This window comes from Oncorhynchus gorbuscha, unplaced genomic scaffold (genome assembly GCF_021184085.1).
Source record: "Oncorhynchus gorbuscha isolate QuinsamMale2020 ecotype Even-year unplaced genomic scaffold, OgorEven_v1.0 Un_scaffold_1582, whole genome shotgun sequence".
Lineage (NCBI taxonomy): Eukaryota > Metazoa > Chordata > Actinopteri > Salmoniformes > Salmonidae > Oncorhynchus > Oncorhynchus gorbuscha.
In genome coordinates, this window is record NW_025746317.1 from 66,481 (window position 1) to 80,000 (window position 13,520).

At 45.0% G+C, this 13,520-nt stretch overlaps 1 protein-coding gene across 1 annotated transcript in view; it reads right to left on the reverse strand.

Annotated features, from left to right (window-relative positions):
* Nucleotides 1-13,520, reverse strand: part of LOC124023310 (high affinity cAMP-specific and IBMX-insensitive 3',5'-cyclic phosphodiesterase 8A-like) — a 72,536-nt gene that overhangs the window by 11,534 nt on the left and 47,482 nt on the right. Inside the window, exons 11-15 of the mRNA XM_046337820.1 lie at nt 10,686-10,734; nt 10,419-10,551; nt 3,480-3,678; nt 2,399-2,616; nt 877-1,009 (exon numbers count right to left, since the gene is read on the reverse strand). Of these exons, the coding sequence (XP_046193776.1) occupies nt 877-1,009; nt 2,399-2,616; nt 3,480-3,678; nt 10,419-10,551; nt 10,686-10,734 (732 nt within the window). The remainder of the gene's footprint in view (nt 1-876; nt 1,010-2,398; nt 2,617-3,479; nt 3,679-10,418; nt 10,552-10,685; nt 10,735-13,520) is intronic.

Here is a 13,520-nt window from a genome sequence, read left to right on the forward strand (position 1 = left end):
AAAACCCTTGAATGAGTAGGTGTGTCCACACTTTTGATTGGTACTGTAGTTTGATTGCTAACTGTGTTAGTCAGAGTTATAGTTTGATTGCTAACTAGTTAGATTGCAGAATTACCTCCTATGACATTCCTTAAAAGGGCCTGTGTGATAGAGTAGAATGGCTGTGCTGTGCATTCCACACCATCGTGAGGAAGATGGACCAGACTGTAAGATTCTCTCTCCATGCTAATCTGTCTGTGGCCAGGTGGCTACCTGCTAAGCTACGCTAGCAGGTTACACTAGGAGGCTATGCTAGCAGGCGAAACTACAAGGCTAGGCCAGGAGGCTATGCTAGCCTATGATATGCTAGCAGGCTACATTAGGAGGCTAGCCTATGATATGCTAGCATGCTACACTAGGAGGCTAGGCTATGCTAGCAGACTAAAGTGCATGGAAGCGGCTACATTAGGAAGCTAGGCCAGGAGGCTACACTAACTCCCTTCAACCTGCATCATAGTTGGCTAACTTTTAGCCGGAAGGTTCCACTGGAAGGCTAGGCTAGGTTACGTTATAAGGCTACGTTAGGCCACACAGGCTAGACAATGACTCCCTTCAACTCTTCTCCTCTTTCTAACCTGCATGCTGTTAGCTAACTGTCGGCGGTTTTTAGAGTTAAGTGTGATGCAGAATGATATCTAAAAACAGACTGATTGTATTTTCTAGATTGTTCCATGACTGGACACAGATACACATACTGTATTGGCTGCAATACTCTGATCTAAGCCATGAACAGGTTCCTGCTGCCATCATGTTTAACCACAGAGCCTATCTAACCTGGACTTTAGTGGTCTTTTTCATCCCCTCTTTTCTCTTTTCTTGTTCTGTCCTTCATCTCACCCCGTTCTCCTCCAGCGCGGCCAGCGGCTTGTTGATGCTGTTGACGAACTTGTTGACGTGCTCAAAGTGTTTTGTCATCTCTGTGGCGAGCACCATGTCTATGATGGCTTGACGCAGGGTACGGTACTCATTCCTACAGAGAGAGAGAGAGAGCGAGAGAGACAGCGAGAAGGGAGGGGAGGAGAAAGAGAGAAGAGACAGCGAGAGGGAGGAGAGGGGGGAGGGGGGGAGAAAGAGAGAAGAACAGAGAGAGAGACAGCGAGAGGGAGGAGAGGGGGACAGGGGGAGAGAGAGAGAGAGAGAGAGAGAGACAGCATCGGGAGGGAGGAGAGAGAGAGAGAGAGAGAGAGAGAGAGAGAGAGAGAGAGAGAGAGAGAGAGAGAGAGAGAGAGAGAGAGAGAGAGAGAGAGAGAGAGAGAGAGAAGAACACAGAGAGAGACAGCGAGGGAGGGGAGAGAGAGAGAGAGAGAGAGAGAGAGGGGGGAGAAGAACAGAGAGAGAGAGAGAGAGAGAGAGAGAGAGGGGGAGAAGAACACAGAGAGAGAGAGAGGGAGGGAGAGAGAGAGAGAGAGAGAGAGAGAGAGAGAGAGGGGGAGAAGAACAGAGAGAGAGACAGCGAGAAGGGAGGAGAGAGAGAGAGAGAGAGAGAGAGAGAGAGAGAGAGGAGAGAGAGAGAGAGACAGAGAGAGAGAGAGAGAGAGAGAGAGGGAGAGAGAGAGAACACAGAGAGAGAGAGAGAGAGAGAGAGAGAGAGAGAGAGAGAGAGAGAGAGAGAGAGAGAGAGAGAGAGAGAGAGAGTGAGAGAGAGGAGGAGAGAGAGAGAGAGAGAGAGAGAAAGAAGCAGTGAAGGAGAGAGGAGAAGAGAGAGGGGGGGAAGAACACAGAGAGAGACAGCGAGAAGGGAGGGGGGAGAGAGAGAGAGAGAGAGACAGAGAGAGAGGGGGGAAGAACAGAGAGAGAGAGAGAGAGAGAGAGAGAGAGGGGGAGAAGAACACAGAGAGAGAGAGAGAGAGAGAGAGAGAGAGAGAGAGAGAGGGGGAGAGAGAGAGAGAGAGAGAGGGGGGAGAAGAACACAGAGAGAGACAGAGAAGGGAGGGGAGGAGAGAGAGAGAGAGAACAGAGAGAGAGAGAGAGAGAGAGAGAGAGAGAGAGAGAGAGAGAGAGAGAAGAACACAGAGAGAGAGAGAGAGAGAGAGAGAGAGAGAGAGAGAGAGAGAGAGAGAGAGAGAGAGAGAGAGAGAGAGAGAGAAGAACACAGAGAGAGACACGTTCACACAAAAAGCATTGGTAAATAAATGTGCTGAAAGCCCTTCTGGACAGTTGTAGCCTCCTGACTGTAGTGACAGAGGAGAGGAATGAATGGAGTGATTGTGTACCTTCCCCCATCCCAGGGAGAGCATTGCATGAGACACACTGCTCTGGGACTCAAATCACATGACTGCCCTGCCTCACTGTCTCTCTCACACACACGGACAGACAGACAGGCCAAACAGCCTCCCAGAAAACCCACAGACAGCCGTACCTCTCCATGTTCTTGAAGATGTTACACTTGTCGTCCCGTGTGGTGATCTGGAAGGCAAGGGCAGCGTGGTGGCTCTCTAGCACGGCCGTGTCGTTGTACAAGATGGCCAGCTCACTTCCTGCGTTACACAGGAAGCTGTTGGTGCGTCCCGGGTGATCCACGTCGTGTACCGTGGCTGCTATCAGAGCCGCCACCTCATCAATCTGCTCCAGACTTTGCTGTTCGGGAAAGAAGAGGAGTGTTTTCTTCCTATTTAACATGAATGGAATCTTCTAACTGGAATGTTTGAAAAACTTGGACATTTTGGGGAAGCTACCGGCATCGTGCAACTCTAATTAGGATTTGGATGAAGACATGCTGGTGATTGAGGAATGTCAGCCCAGGATTGACTCATTGCTGTGTGCTTATTTAATTTCAATGCGTGTTTGTTACAAATGTTTTACTTCTGCTGTCTCTGAACAGGTCATACAGATTTACCTGTATAAATGAGGGGCAAACAAACATACAACCAAACCAAAGTAGACAAAAACAAACAAGACAAAACAAGACAAACAAATAAATAAGACAAAAACAAACAAGTCAAATCAAACAAGACAAACAAATAAATAAGACAAAAACAAACAAGTCAAATCAAACAAGACAAACAAATAAATAAGACAAAAACAAACAAGTCAAAACAAGACAAAACAAACAAGACAAACAAATAAATAAGACAAAAACAAACAAGACAAAAACAAACAAGTCAAAACAAAACAAAAAAGTCAAAACAAAACAAAACAAACAAGACAAAACAAGACAAAACAAGACAAAACAAACAAGACAAAAACAAACAAGACAAAAACAAACAAGACAAAACAAGACAAACAAACAAGACAAAAACAAACAAGACAAAAAGACAAAACAAACAAGACAAAGACAAACAAGTCAAAACAAGACAAAACAAACAAGACAAACAAATAAATAAGACAAAAAAACAAACAAGACAAAACAAACAAGTCAAAACAAGACAAAACAAACAAGACAAAACAAACGAGACAAAACTGTCTGACCCAGTGGCGGCCATCTTGGACGGCCATCTTACCTTGACCCTCTCCTTGCAGAGGAAGTATGCGGTAGCGTGCATGACATCGGCAGCATGCGAGGAGTTGTGGTAGGAGTTGGTGGAGTGGTAGTTAGCCTCGATCCCCTGCAGCCAGGAGCGGAGAGTGGCCTCGGGACAGCTCAGGAACTCACACACCCCGAACCGAGAGAAGATCTTCAGGCCCAGATAGGTCAGAGGCCTGGGAGGAGACAATTACCAGACAGCATGAAGGTTAGGATGAACAGAATGGAGGTGTTCAATACCACAGAGTTAAGGAAAATAACCTCACACTCAACGTCAACAAAACTAAGGAGATGATTGTGGACTTCAGGAAACAGCAGAGGGAACACCCCCCTATCCACATCGATGGAAAAGTAGTGGAGAGGGTAGCTAGTTTTAAGTTCCTCGGCATACACATCACAGACAAACTGAATTGGTCCACTCACACTGACAGCGTCGTGAAGAAGGCGCAGCAGCGCCTATTCAACCTCAGGAGGCTGAAGAAATTCGGCTTGTCACCAAAAGCACTCACAAACTTCTACAGATGCACAATCGAGAGCATCCTGGCGGGCTGTATCACCGCCTGGTACGGCAACTGCTCCGCCCTCAACCGTAAGGCTCTCCAGAGGGTAGTGAGGACTGCACAACGCATCACCGGGGGCAAACTACCTGCCCTCCAGGACACCTACACCACCCGTTGTTACAGGAAGGCCATAAAGATCATCAAGGACATCAACCACCCGAACCACTGCCTGTTCACCCCGCTATCATCCAGAAGGCGAGGTCAGTACAGGTGCATCAAAGCTGGGACCGAGAGACTGAAAAACAGCTTCTATCTCAAGGCCATCAGACTGTTAAACAGCCACCACTAACATTGAGTGGCTGCTGCCAACACACTGTCATTGACACTGACCCAACTCCAGCCATTTTAATAATGGGAATTGATGGGAAATGATGTAAATATATCACTAGCCACTTTAAACAATGCTACCTTATATAATGTTACTTACCCTACATTATTCATCTCATATGCATATGTATATACTGTACTCTACATCATCGACTGCATCCTTATGTAACACATGTATCACTAGCCACTTTAACTATGCCACTTTGTTTACTTTGTCTACACACTCATCTCATATGTATATACTGTACTCGATACCATCTACTGTATGCTGCTCTGTACCATCACTCATTCATATATCCTTATGTACATATTCCTTATCCCCTTACACTGTGTATAAGACAGTAGTTTTGGAATTGTTAGTTAGATTACTTGTTGGTTATCACTGCATTGTCGGAACTAGAAGCACAAGCATTTCGCTACACTCGCATTTAACATCTGCTAACCATGTGTATGTGACAAATCAAATTTGATTTGAAGTACAGTACACTGTGTAACACCCCCCCCCCAAAAAAACATCAAAAAAAACAAACATGATTTGGGGGATTTTCACGTAATGTAGAATGGTCCTTTGAAGGAAGGATTGTTGACCTATATTTGATATTTGCATCTTAAAGACATGTTCAGGTAATTTGGCAACTAAGAAAGACTCATTTTAAACCTGCCCCTTTGGGCTGGATGTGTCAATGTGTAGTTCATACATGCATAATCTATGAGCAGAATTCGTCTTACCTCAATTAGCCACAAAATCCATAGTTGAAAATGACTGCTTCTTTTCGCTATATTTGTATTTATTATTCTGTCCAGCAGAATTAAGGCAGTTATACCATTTTAAAAACATTACTATACAATTACAGAATTCACAACTTACTGTGTGTGTGCCCATAGTCCACTACCACATATCTACAGAGACAAACCCATGTGTACGTGTGTATAGTGTGTATGTTATCATGTGTGTGTCTATGTGTGTGTGTGTGGTGACCATTAACATCTGCTAACCATGTGGGGGACCATGTAACATCTGTATGTGTATGTGACCAATAACATCTGTGTGTGTGTGACCATTAACATGTAACCATGTGTATGTGTGTGTAACCATGTGTATGTGTGTGTAACACCCCCCCCCAAAAAAAAAAAAACAAACATGTGTTTTCACGTGTGTTGTTGACCTATATTTGCATGTGTTCAGGTAATTTGGCAACTAAGAAAGACTCATTTTAAACCTGCCCCTTTGGGCTGGATGTGTCAATGTGTAGTTCATACATGCATAATCTATGAGCAGAATTCGTCTTACCTCAATTAGCCACAAAATCCATAGATGAAAATGACTGTGTGTGTGTGTGTGTGTGCCCATATCCACTGTGTGTGTGTGTGTGTGTGTGTCTATGTGTGTGTGTGTGTATGTGTGTGTCTATGTGTGTGTGTGTGTGTCTATGTGTGTGTCTATGTGTGTGTGTGTGTGTGTGTGTGTGTGTGTGTGTGTGTGTGTGTGTGTGTGTGTGTGTGTGTGTGTGTGTGTGTGTGTGTGTGTGTGTGTGTGTGTGTGTGTGTGTGTGTGTGTATGTGTGTGTGTGTGTAGTGTGTGTGTGTGTGTGTGTGTGTGTGTGTGTGTCTGTGTGTGTGTGTGTGTGTGTGTCTATGTGTGTGTGTGTTAAGTCTATGTGTGTGTGTGTGTATGTGTGTGTCTATGTGTGTGTGTGTGTGTGTATGTGTGTGTGTGTGTGTGTGTGTAGTGTGTGTGTGTGTGTGTGTGTGTGTATGTATGTGTGTGTGTGTGTGTGTGTGTCTATGTGTGTGTGTGTGTGTGTGTATGTTATCATGTGTGTGTGTATGTGTGTGTGTGTGTGTGTGTGTGTGTGTGTGTGTGTGTGTGTGTGTGTGTGTGTGTGTGTGTGTGTGTGTGTGTGTGTGTGTGTGTGTGTGTGTGTGTGTGTGTGTGTGTGTGTGTGTGTGTGTGTGTGTGTGTGTGTGTGTGTGTGTGTGTGTGTGTGTGTGTGTGTGTGTGTGTGTGTGTGTGTGTGTGTGTGTGTGTGTGTGTGTGTGTGTGTGTGTGTGTGTGTGTGTGTGTGTGTGTGTGTGTGTGTGTGTGTGTGTGTGTGTGTGTGTGTGTGTGTGTGTGTGTGTGTGTGTGTGTGTGTGTGTGTGTGTGTGTGTGTGTGTGTGTGTGTGTGTGTGTGTGTGTGTGTGTGTGTGTGTGTGTGTGTGTGTGTGTGTGTGTGTGTGTGTGTGTGTGTGTGTGTGTGTGTGTGTGTGTGTGTGTGTGTGTGTGTGTGTGTGTGTGTGTGTGTGTGTGTGTGTGTGTGTGTGTGTGTGTGTGTGTGTGTGTGTGTGTGTGTGTGTGTGTGTGTGTGTGTGTGTGTGTGTGTGTGTGTGTGTGTGTGTGTGTGTGTGTGTGTGTGTGTGTGTGTGTGTGTGTGTGTGTGTGTGTGTGTGTGTGTGTGTGTGTGTGTGTGTGTGTGTGTGTGTGTGTGTGTGTGTGTGTGTGTGTGTGTGTGTGTGTGTGTGTGTGTGTGTGTGTGTGTGTGTGTGTGTGTGTGTGTGTGTGTGTGTGTGTGTGTGTGTGTGTGTGTGTGTGTGTGTGTGTGTGTGTGTGTGTGTGTGTGTGTGTGTGTGTGTGTGTGTGTGTGTGTGTGTGTGTGTGTGTGTGTGTGTGTGTGTGTGTGTGTGTCTCTTCACAGTCCCCGCTGTTCCATAAGTTGTATTTTTACCTGCTTTTTAAATTTACATTTACATTTAAGTCATTTAGTGCTGCATCAGTTACCTGATGTGGAATAGAGTTCCATGTAGTCATGGCTCTATGTAGTACTGTGGAATAGAGTTCCATGTGGTCATGGCTCTATGTAGTACTGTGGAATAGAGTTCCATGTGGTCATGGCTCTATGTAGTACTGTGGAATAGAGTTCCATGTGGTCATGGCTCTATGTAGTACTGTGGAATAGAGTTCCATGTGGTCATGGCTCTATGTAGTACTGTGGAATAGAGTTCCATGTGGTCATGGCTCTATGTAGTACTGTGTGCCTCCCATAGTCTGTTCTGGACTTGGGGACTGTGAAGAGACCTCTGGTGGCATGTCTTGTGGGGGTATGTATGGGTGTCTGAGCTGTGTGCTAGTATTTTAAACAGACAGCTCGGTACCTTCAGCTTGTCAACACCTCTTACAAAAACAAGTCATGAGGAAGTCAATCTCTCTTCCACTTTGAGTCATGAGAGATTGACATGAATATTATTAATGTTAGCTCTCTGTGTACCTCTAAGGGCCAGCTGTGCTGCCCTGTTCTGAGACAATTGTAATTTCCTAAGTCCCTCTTTGAGGCACCTGACCACACGACTGGACAGTAGTCCAGGTGAGACAAAACCAGGGCCTGTAGGACCTGCCGTGTTGTTAAGAAGGCAGAGCATTGCTTTATTATGGACAGACTTCTCCCCATCTTAGCTACTGTTGTATCAATATGTTTTGACCATGACAGTTTACAATCCAGGGTTACTCCACGAAGTGTAGTCACCTCAACTTGCTCAATTTCCACATGATTCATTACGAGATGTAGTTGAGGTTTAGAGTTTTGTGAATGATTTTTCCCAAATACAATGCTTTTAGTTTTGGAAATATTTAGGACTGACTTATTCCTTGCTACCCATTGTGAAAATAACTGCAGCTCTTTGTTAAGTGTTGCAGTCATTTCAGTCGCTGTGGTAGCTGACGTATATTGTGTTGAGTCATCCGCATACATAGACACACTGGCTTTACTCAAAGCCAGTGGCATGTCGTTAGTAAAAATGGAAAAAAATCAACGGGCCTAAACTGCTACCCTGGGGAATTCCTGCTTCTACCTGGATTACGTTGGAGAGGCTTCCATTAAAGAACACCCTCTGTGTTCTGTTAGACAAGTAACTCTTTATCCACATTATAGCCGGGGCTGTAAAGCCAGAACGCATACGTTTTTCCAGCAGTAGATCAATAATGTCCAAAGCTGTAAAGAAGTCTAACAAGACAGCCCCTACAAGCTGTACTGCGCCATTTTCCCTACATTTCCCCCCCACGTGGGCCAGCCCCCTAGCAATTCGAGTTCCACCAATGAGCTTCAGCCCCTTGCATTTGAGATTACAAGAGAATCTTTTTAAAGCATAATTGAGAAATAATTTATTCCTGTTTTAATATTTGTGAAATTTTGCATTAAAACTGCATTATGTTTCATCTGTAGTTGCTACAAAATAAAATTGGTGTCGTGTAAAGCTTTACCCGCTTAGGAATACTAAAAAATATAAACATGAATATTGAAAATATAACATTTTTGAATTTGACAAATGTTTCAATATATTGTTGACCAAGAACATAATATCCTCTACAGGCATATCACAGTTCTAGAGTGGTATCTCTGCTACTTTCAGAGATTATTTGTAAGCATTACCAACATCTGTCGTTCTGCCCCTGAACAGGCAGTTAACCCACTGTTCCTAGGCCGTCATTGAAAATAAGAATTTGTTCTTAACTGACTTGCCTGGTTAAATAAAATAAAGGTAAAATAAAAAAATAAAGAGTGAATGTGAAAATGGATTCAAAATGGTCGCCCTCTGCTGGTGATTTGCAGGATGTGCAATGATTACAAGTAAAATGAGGGCTGTGATTGGTTACATTGCCGACTATGCCAATTTCTATGTATAAAATGGGCCGTAACTTTAAAACTAGCAGAGATTCCACTTTGTAACTTTGATATGCCCGTATAGTATTATTATATTCAACAATATATTGAAACATTTGGCAAATTAAAAACATATTCATGTTTATATTTTTCAATATTCATAAATTCATGTAAGAAAAAAAGTGTTATTGAAATCAAAATACCAATCATATTACAAAGTTTCACGTGACACCAATCGTTTTCTTTGTAGCATCTATAGATGAAACATAATGGAGTCTTAAAGGAGGCCTGGGTAAAGCCAACAAATGTCACAAATATTCCAAACTTCAATTCATTATTTCTCAAATATGCTTTTAGGCACATAGATACATAGGAACTAAATGGATAGAATGAAAATCTCCTAAATCATGGTCTTTTTTTTGTCTTGGCTTCATGAGGAATCACCCATATGCCCCTGGTTGAAAGTAGTGCACTATATAGGGAATATGGTCCCATTTAGGACACACGCATTAGCTTCACAGCCGGTGTACAGTACTGAAACAGATGGGAGTTTGTAGAATTGTCTCTGTATTTCTGTGGCTTCTGGACCTCTCTAAACCAAACCACAGTAGAGATGAAGGAGAAAGTCTTTATGATCGGACTCATTGCTTTTGATTCCACCTCCTGGGACACCGTTTTCCTCAGTTATTTTGATAAAGCTGGCTGAAGTGAATATTTATAAAAGTGTTACTACAGCAGTATAACAGTGTTATTACAGTGTTATAACCTCCCCTCACCGTTTCAGACAGGCAGTCTCCAGGTTGAACATGTTATTACAACATTAGAGTGTTATTACAGTGTTATAACCTCCCCTCACAGTTTCAGACAGGCAGTCTCCAGGTTGAATATGTTATTACAACATTAGAGTGTTATTACAGTGTTATAACCTCCCCTCACCGTTTCAGACAGGCCGTTTCCAGGTTGAATATGTTATTACAACATTAGAGTGTTATTACAGTGTTATAACCTCCTCACCGTTTCAGACAGGCCGTTTCCAGGTTGAATATGTTATTACAACATTAGAGTGTTATTACAGTGTTATAACCTCCCCTCACCGTCTCAGACAGGCCGTCTCCAGGTTGAACATGTTATTACAACATTAGAGTGTTATTACAGTGTTATAACCTCCCCTCACCGTCTCAGACAGGCAGTCTCCAGGTTGAACATGTTATTACAGTGTTATAACCTCCCCTCACCGTCTCAGACAGGCCGTCTCCAGGTTGAACATGTTATTACAACATTAGAGTGTTATTACAGTGTTATAACCTCCCCTCACCGTCTCAGACAGGCCGTCTCCAGGTTGAACATGTTATTACAACATTAGAGTGTTATTACAGTGTTATAACCTCCCCTCACCGTTTCAGACAGGCCGTTTCCAGGTTGAATATGTCAAAGTCCCAGGAGTCTTCATTCTCCATTGTCTGGGCAACGTGAGGAGGGATGTCATTCAACGAAAGGGGCATGGCTAAGTGACTTGGGAGGTGGGGCTCTGAGAGGGGGACGGTGCGGGGGGTGAGGAGAGGGAGAGATGTTGGGGGGAGAGAGAGGCAAATCAAAACAGCGCTTTACGTGATCAACATCATCATCTTCATCACTATGCCAGGAGAGCAATACTGTACGTACGTTTCACAGCAAAGATGTATTCGTTTCCTGATAATCTGCGCAAGCCATCCTGTGAAAGAATGAGAGAGAGAGAGAGAGAGAGAGGAGAGAGAGATTCAGAGAGAGAGAGAGAGAGCAGAGAGAGAAGAGACTTGGGAGAGGGGCTCTGAGAGAGAGAGAGAGAGAGAGAGAGAGAGAGAGAGAGAGAGAGAGAGAGAGAGAGAGAGAGAGAGAGAGAGAGATCATCATCTTCATCACTATGCCAGGAGAGCAGATACTGAGAGAGAGAGAGAGAGAGAGAGAATCTGAGAGAGAGAGAGAGAGAGAGAGAGAGAGAGAGAGAGAGAGAGAGAGAGAGAGAGAGAGAGAGAGAGAGAGAGAGAGAGAGAGAGAGAGAGAGAGAGAGAGAGAGAGAGAGAGAGAGAGAGAGAGAGAGAGAGAGAGAGAGAGAGAGAGAGAGAGAGAGAGAGAAGAGAGAGAGAGAGAGAGAGAGAGAGAGAGAGAGAGAGAGAGAGAGAGAGAGAGAGAGAGAGAGAGAGAGAGAGAGAGAGAGAGAGAGAGAGAGAGAGAGAGAGAGAGAGAGAGAGAGAGAGAGAGAGAGAGAGAGAGAGAGAGAGAGAGAGAGAGAGAGAGAGAGAGAGAGAGAGAGAGAGAGAGAGAGAGAGAGAGAGAGAGAGAGAGAGAGAGAGAGAGAGAGAGAGAGAGAGAGAGAGAGAGAGAGAGAGAGAGAGAGAGAGAGAGAGAGAGAGAGAGAGAGAGAGAGAGAGAGAGAGAGAGAGAGAGAGAGAGAGAGAGAAACAAGAGAGAATAATAATTATATCAGTCCATAGTTTCAGACACTGTCAAATTAAATGAATGTCAAGAAACTACTACGCCCAATCCATAACCATGTACCACTTTAATAGACTACAGCTCAGCATGAGCTCAGTACCCTCCAAGCTCATAATCAAGCTGGAGGCCCTGGGTCTCAACCCCGCCCTGTGCAATTGGGTCCTGGACTTTCTGATGGGCCACCCCCAGGTGGTGAAGGTAGGAAACAACATCTCCACTTCGCTGACCATCAAAACTGGGGCCCCACAAGGGTGCGTGCTCAGCCTCCTCCTGTACTCCCTGTTCACCAGACTGCGTGGCCATGCACGCCTCCAACTCAACCATCAAGTTTGCAGACGACACAACAGTGGTGGGCTTGATTACCAACAGCAAAGAGACAACCTACAGGGAGGAGGTGAGGGCACTCGGAGTGTGGTGTCAGGAAAACAACCTCTCACTCAAGTCAACAAAACAAAGGAGATGATCGTGGACTTCAGGAAACAGCAGAGGGAGCACCCACCTATCTACATCGAAGGGACAGTAGTGGAGAAGGTGGAAAGTTTTAAGTTCCTCGGCGTACACATCACAGACAAACTGAAATGGTCCACCCACACTGACAGTGTGGTGAAGGCGCAACAGAGCCTCTTCAACCTCAGGAGACTGAAGAAATGTGGCTTGTCACCTAAAACCCTGACAAACTTTTACAGATGCACAATCGAGAGCATCCTGTCAGGCTGTATCACCACCTGGTACGGCAACTGCACCACCCTCAACCGCAAGGCTCTCCAGAGGGTAGTGAGGTCTGCACAACGCATCACTGGGGGATAACTACCTGCCCTCCAAGACACCTACAGCACCCGATGTCACAGGAAGGCCAAAAAGATCAAGGACAACAACCACCCGAGCTACTGCCTGTTCACCCCGCTACCATCCAGAAGGCGAGGTCAGTATAGGTGCATCAAAGCTGGGACCAAGACAAAGAAAAACAGCTTCTATCTCAAGGCCATCAGACTGCTAAACAGCTATCACTAACTCAGAGAGACTGCTACCTACATAAACACCCATATCAATGGCCACTTTAATAAATGGATCACTAAACAATGCCACTTTAATAATGTTTACATATCTTACACTACTCATATCATAAACTCAGCAAAAAAAAGAAATGTCCTCTCACTATCAACTGCGTTTATTTTCAGCAAACTTAACATGTGTAAATATTAGTATGAACATAACAAGATTCAACAACTGAGACACAGACATGTGACTAACAGAAATTGAATAATGTGTCCCTGAACAAAGGGAGGGGGGGGGTCAAAATCAAAAGTAACAGTCAGTATCTGTTGTGGCCACCAGCTGCATTATAATAATAATAATAATATATGCCATTTAGCAGACGCTTTTATCCAAAGCGACTTACAGTCATGTGTGCACACATTCTGTACTGCAGTGCATCTCCTCCTCATGGACTGCACCAGATTTGCCAGTTCTTTCTGTGTGATGTTACCCTACTCTTCCACCAAGGCACCTTCAAGTTCCCAGACATTTCTGGGGGGGGATAGGCCCTAGTCCTCACCCTCCGATCCAACAGGTCCCAGACATTTCTGGGGGAAAGGCCCTAGCCCTCACCCTCCGATCCAACAGGTCCCAGACATTTCTGGGGGGAAAGGCCCTAGTCCTCACCCTCCGATCCAACAGGTCCCAGACATTTCTGGGGGAAAGGCCCTAGCCCTCACCCTCCGATCCAACAGGTCCCAGACATTTCTGGGGTAAAGGCCCTAGCCCTCACCCTCCGATCCAACAGGTCCCAGACATTTCTGGGGGAAAGGCCCTAGCCCTCACCCTCCGATCCAACAGGTCCCAGACATTTCTGGGGTAAAGGCCCTAGCCCTCACCCTCCGATCCAATAGGTCCCAGACATTTCTGGGGGAAAGGCCCTAGCCCTCACCCTCCGATCCAACAGGTCCCAGACATTTCTGGGGGAAAGGCCCTAGCCCTCACCCTCCGATCCAACAGGTCCCAGACATTTCTGGGGGAAAGGCCCTA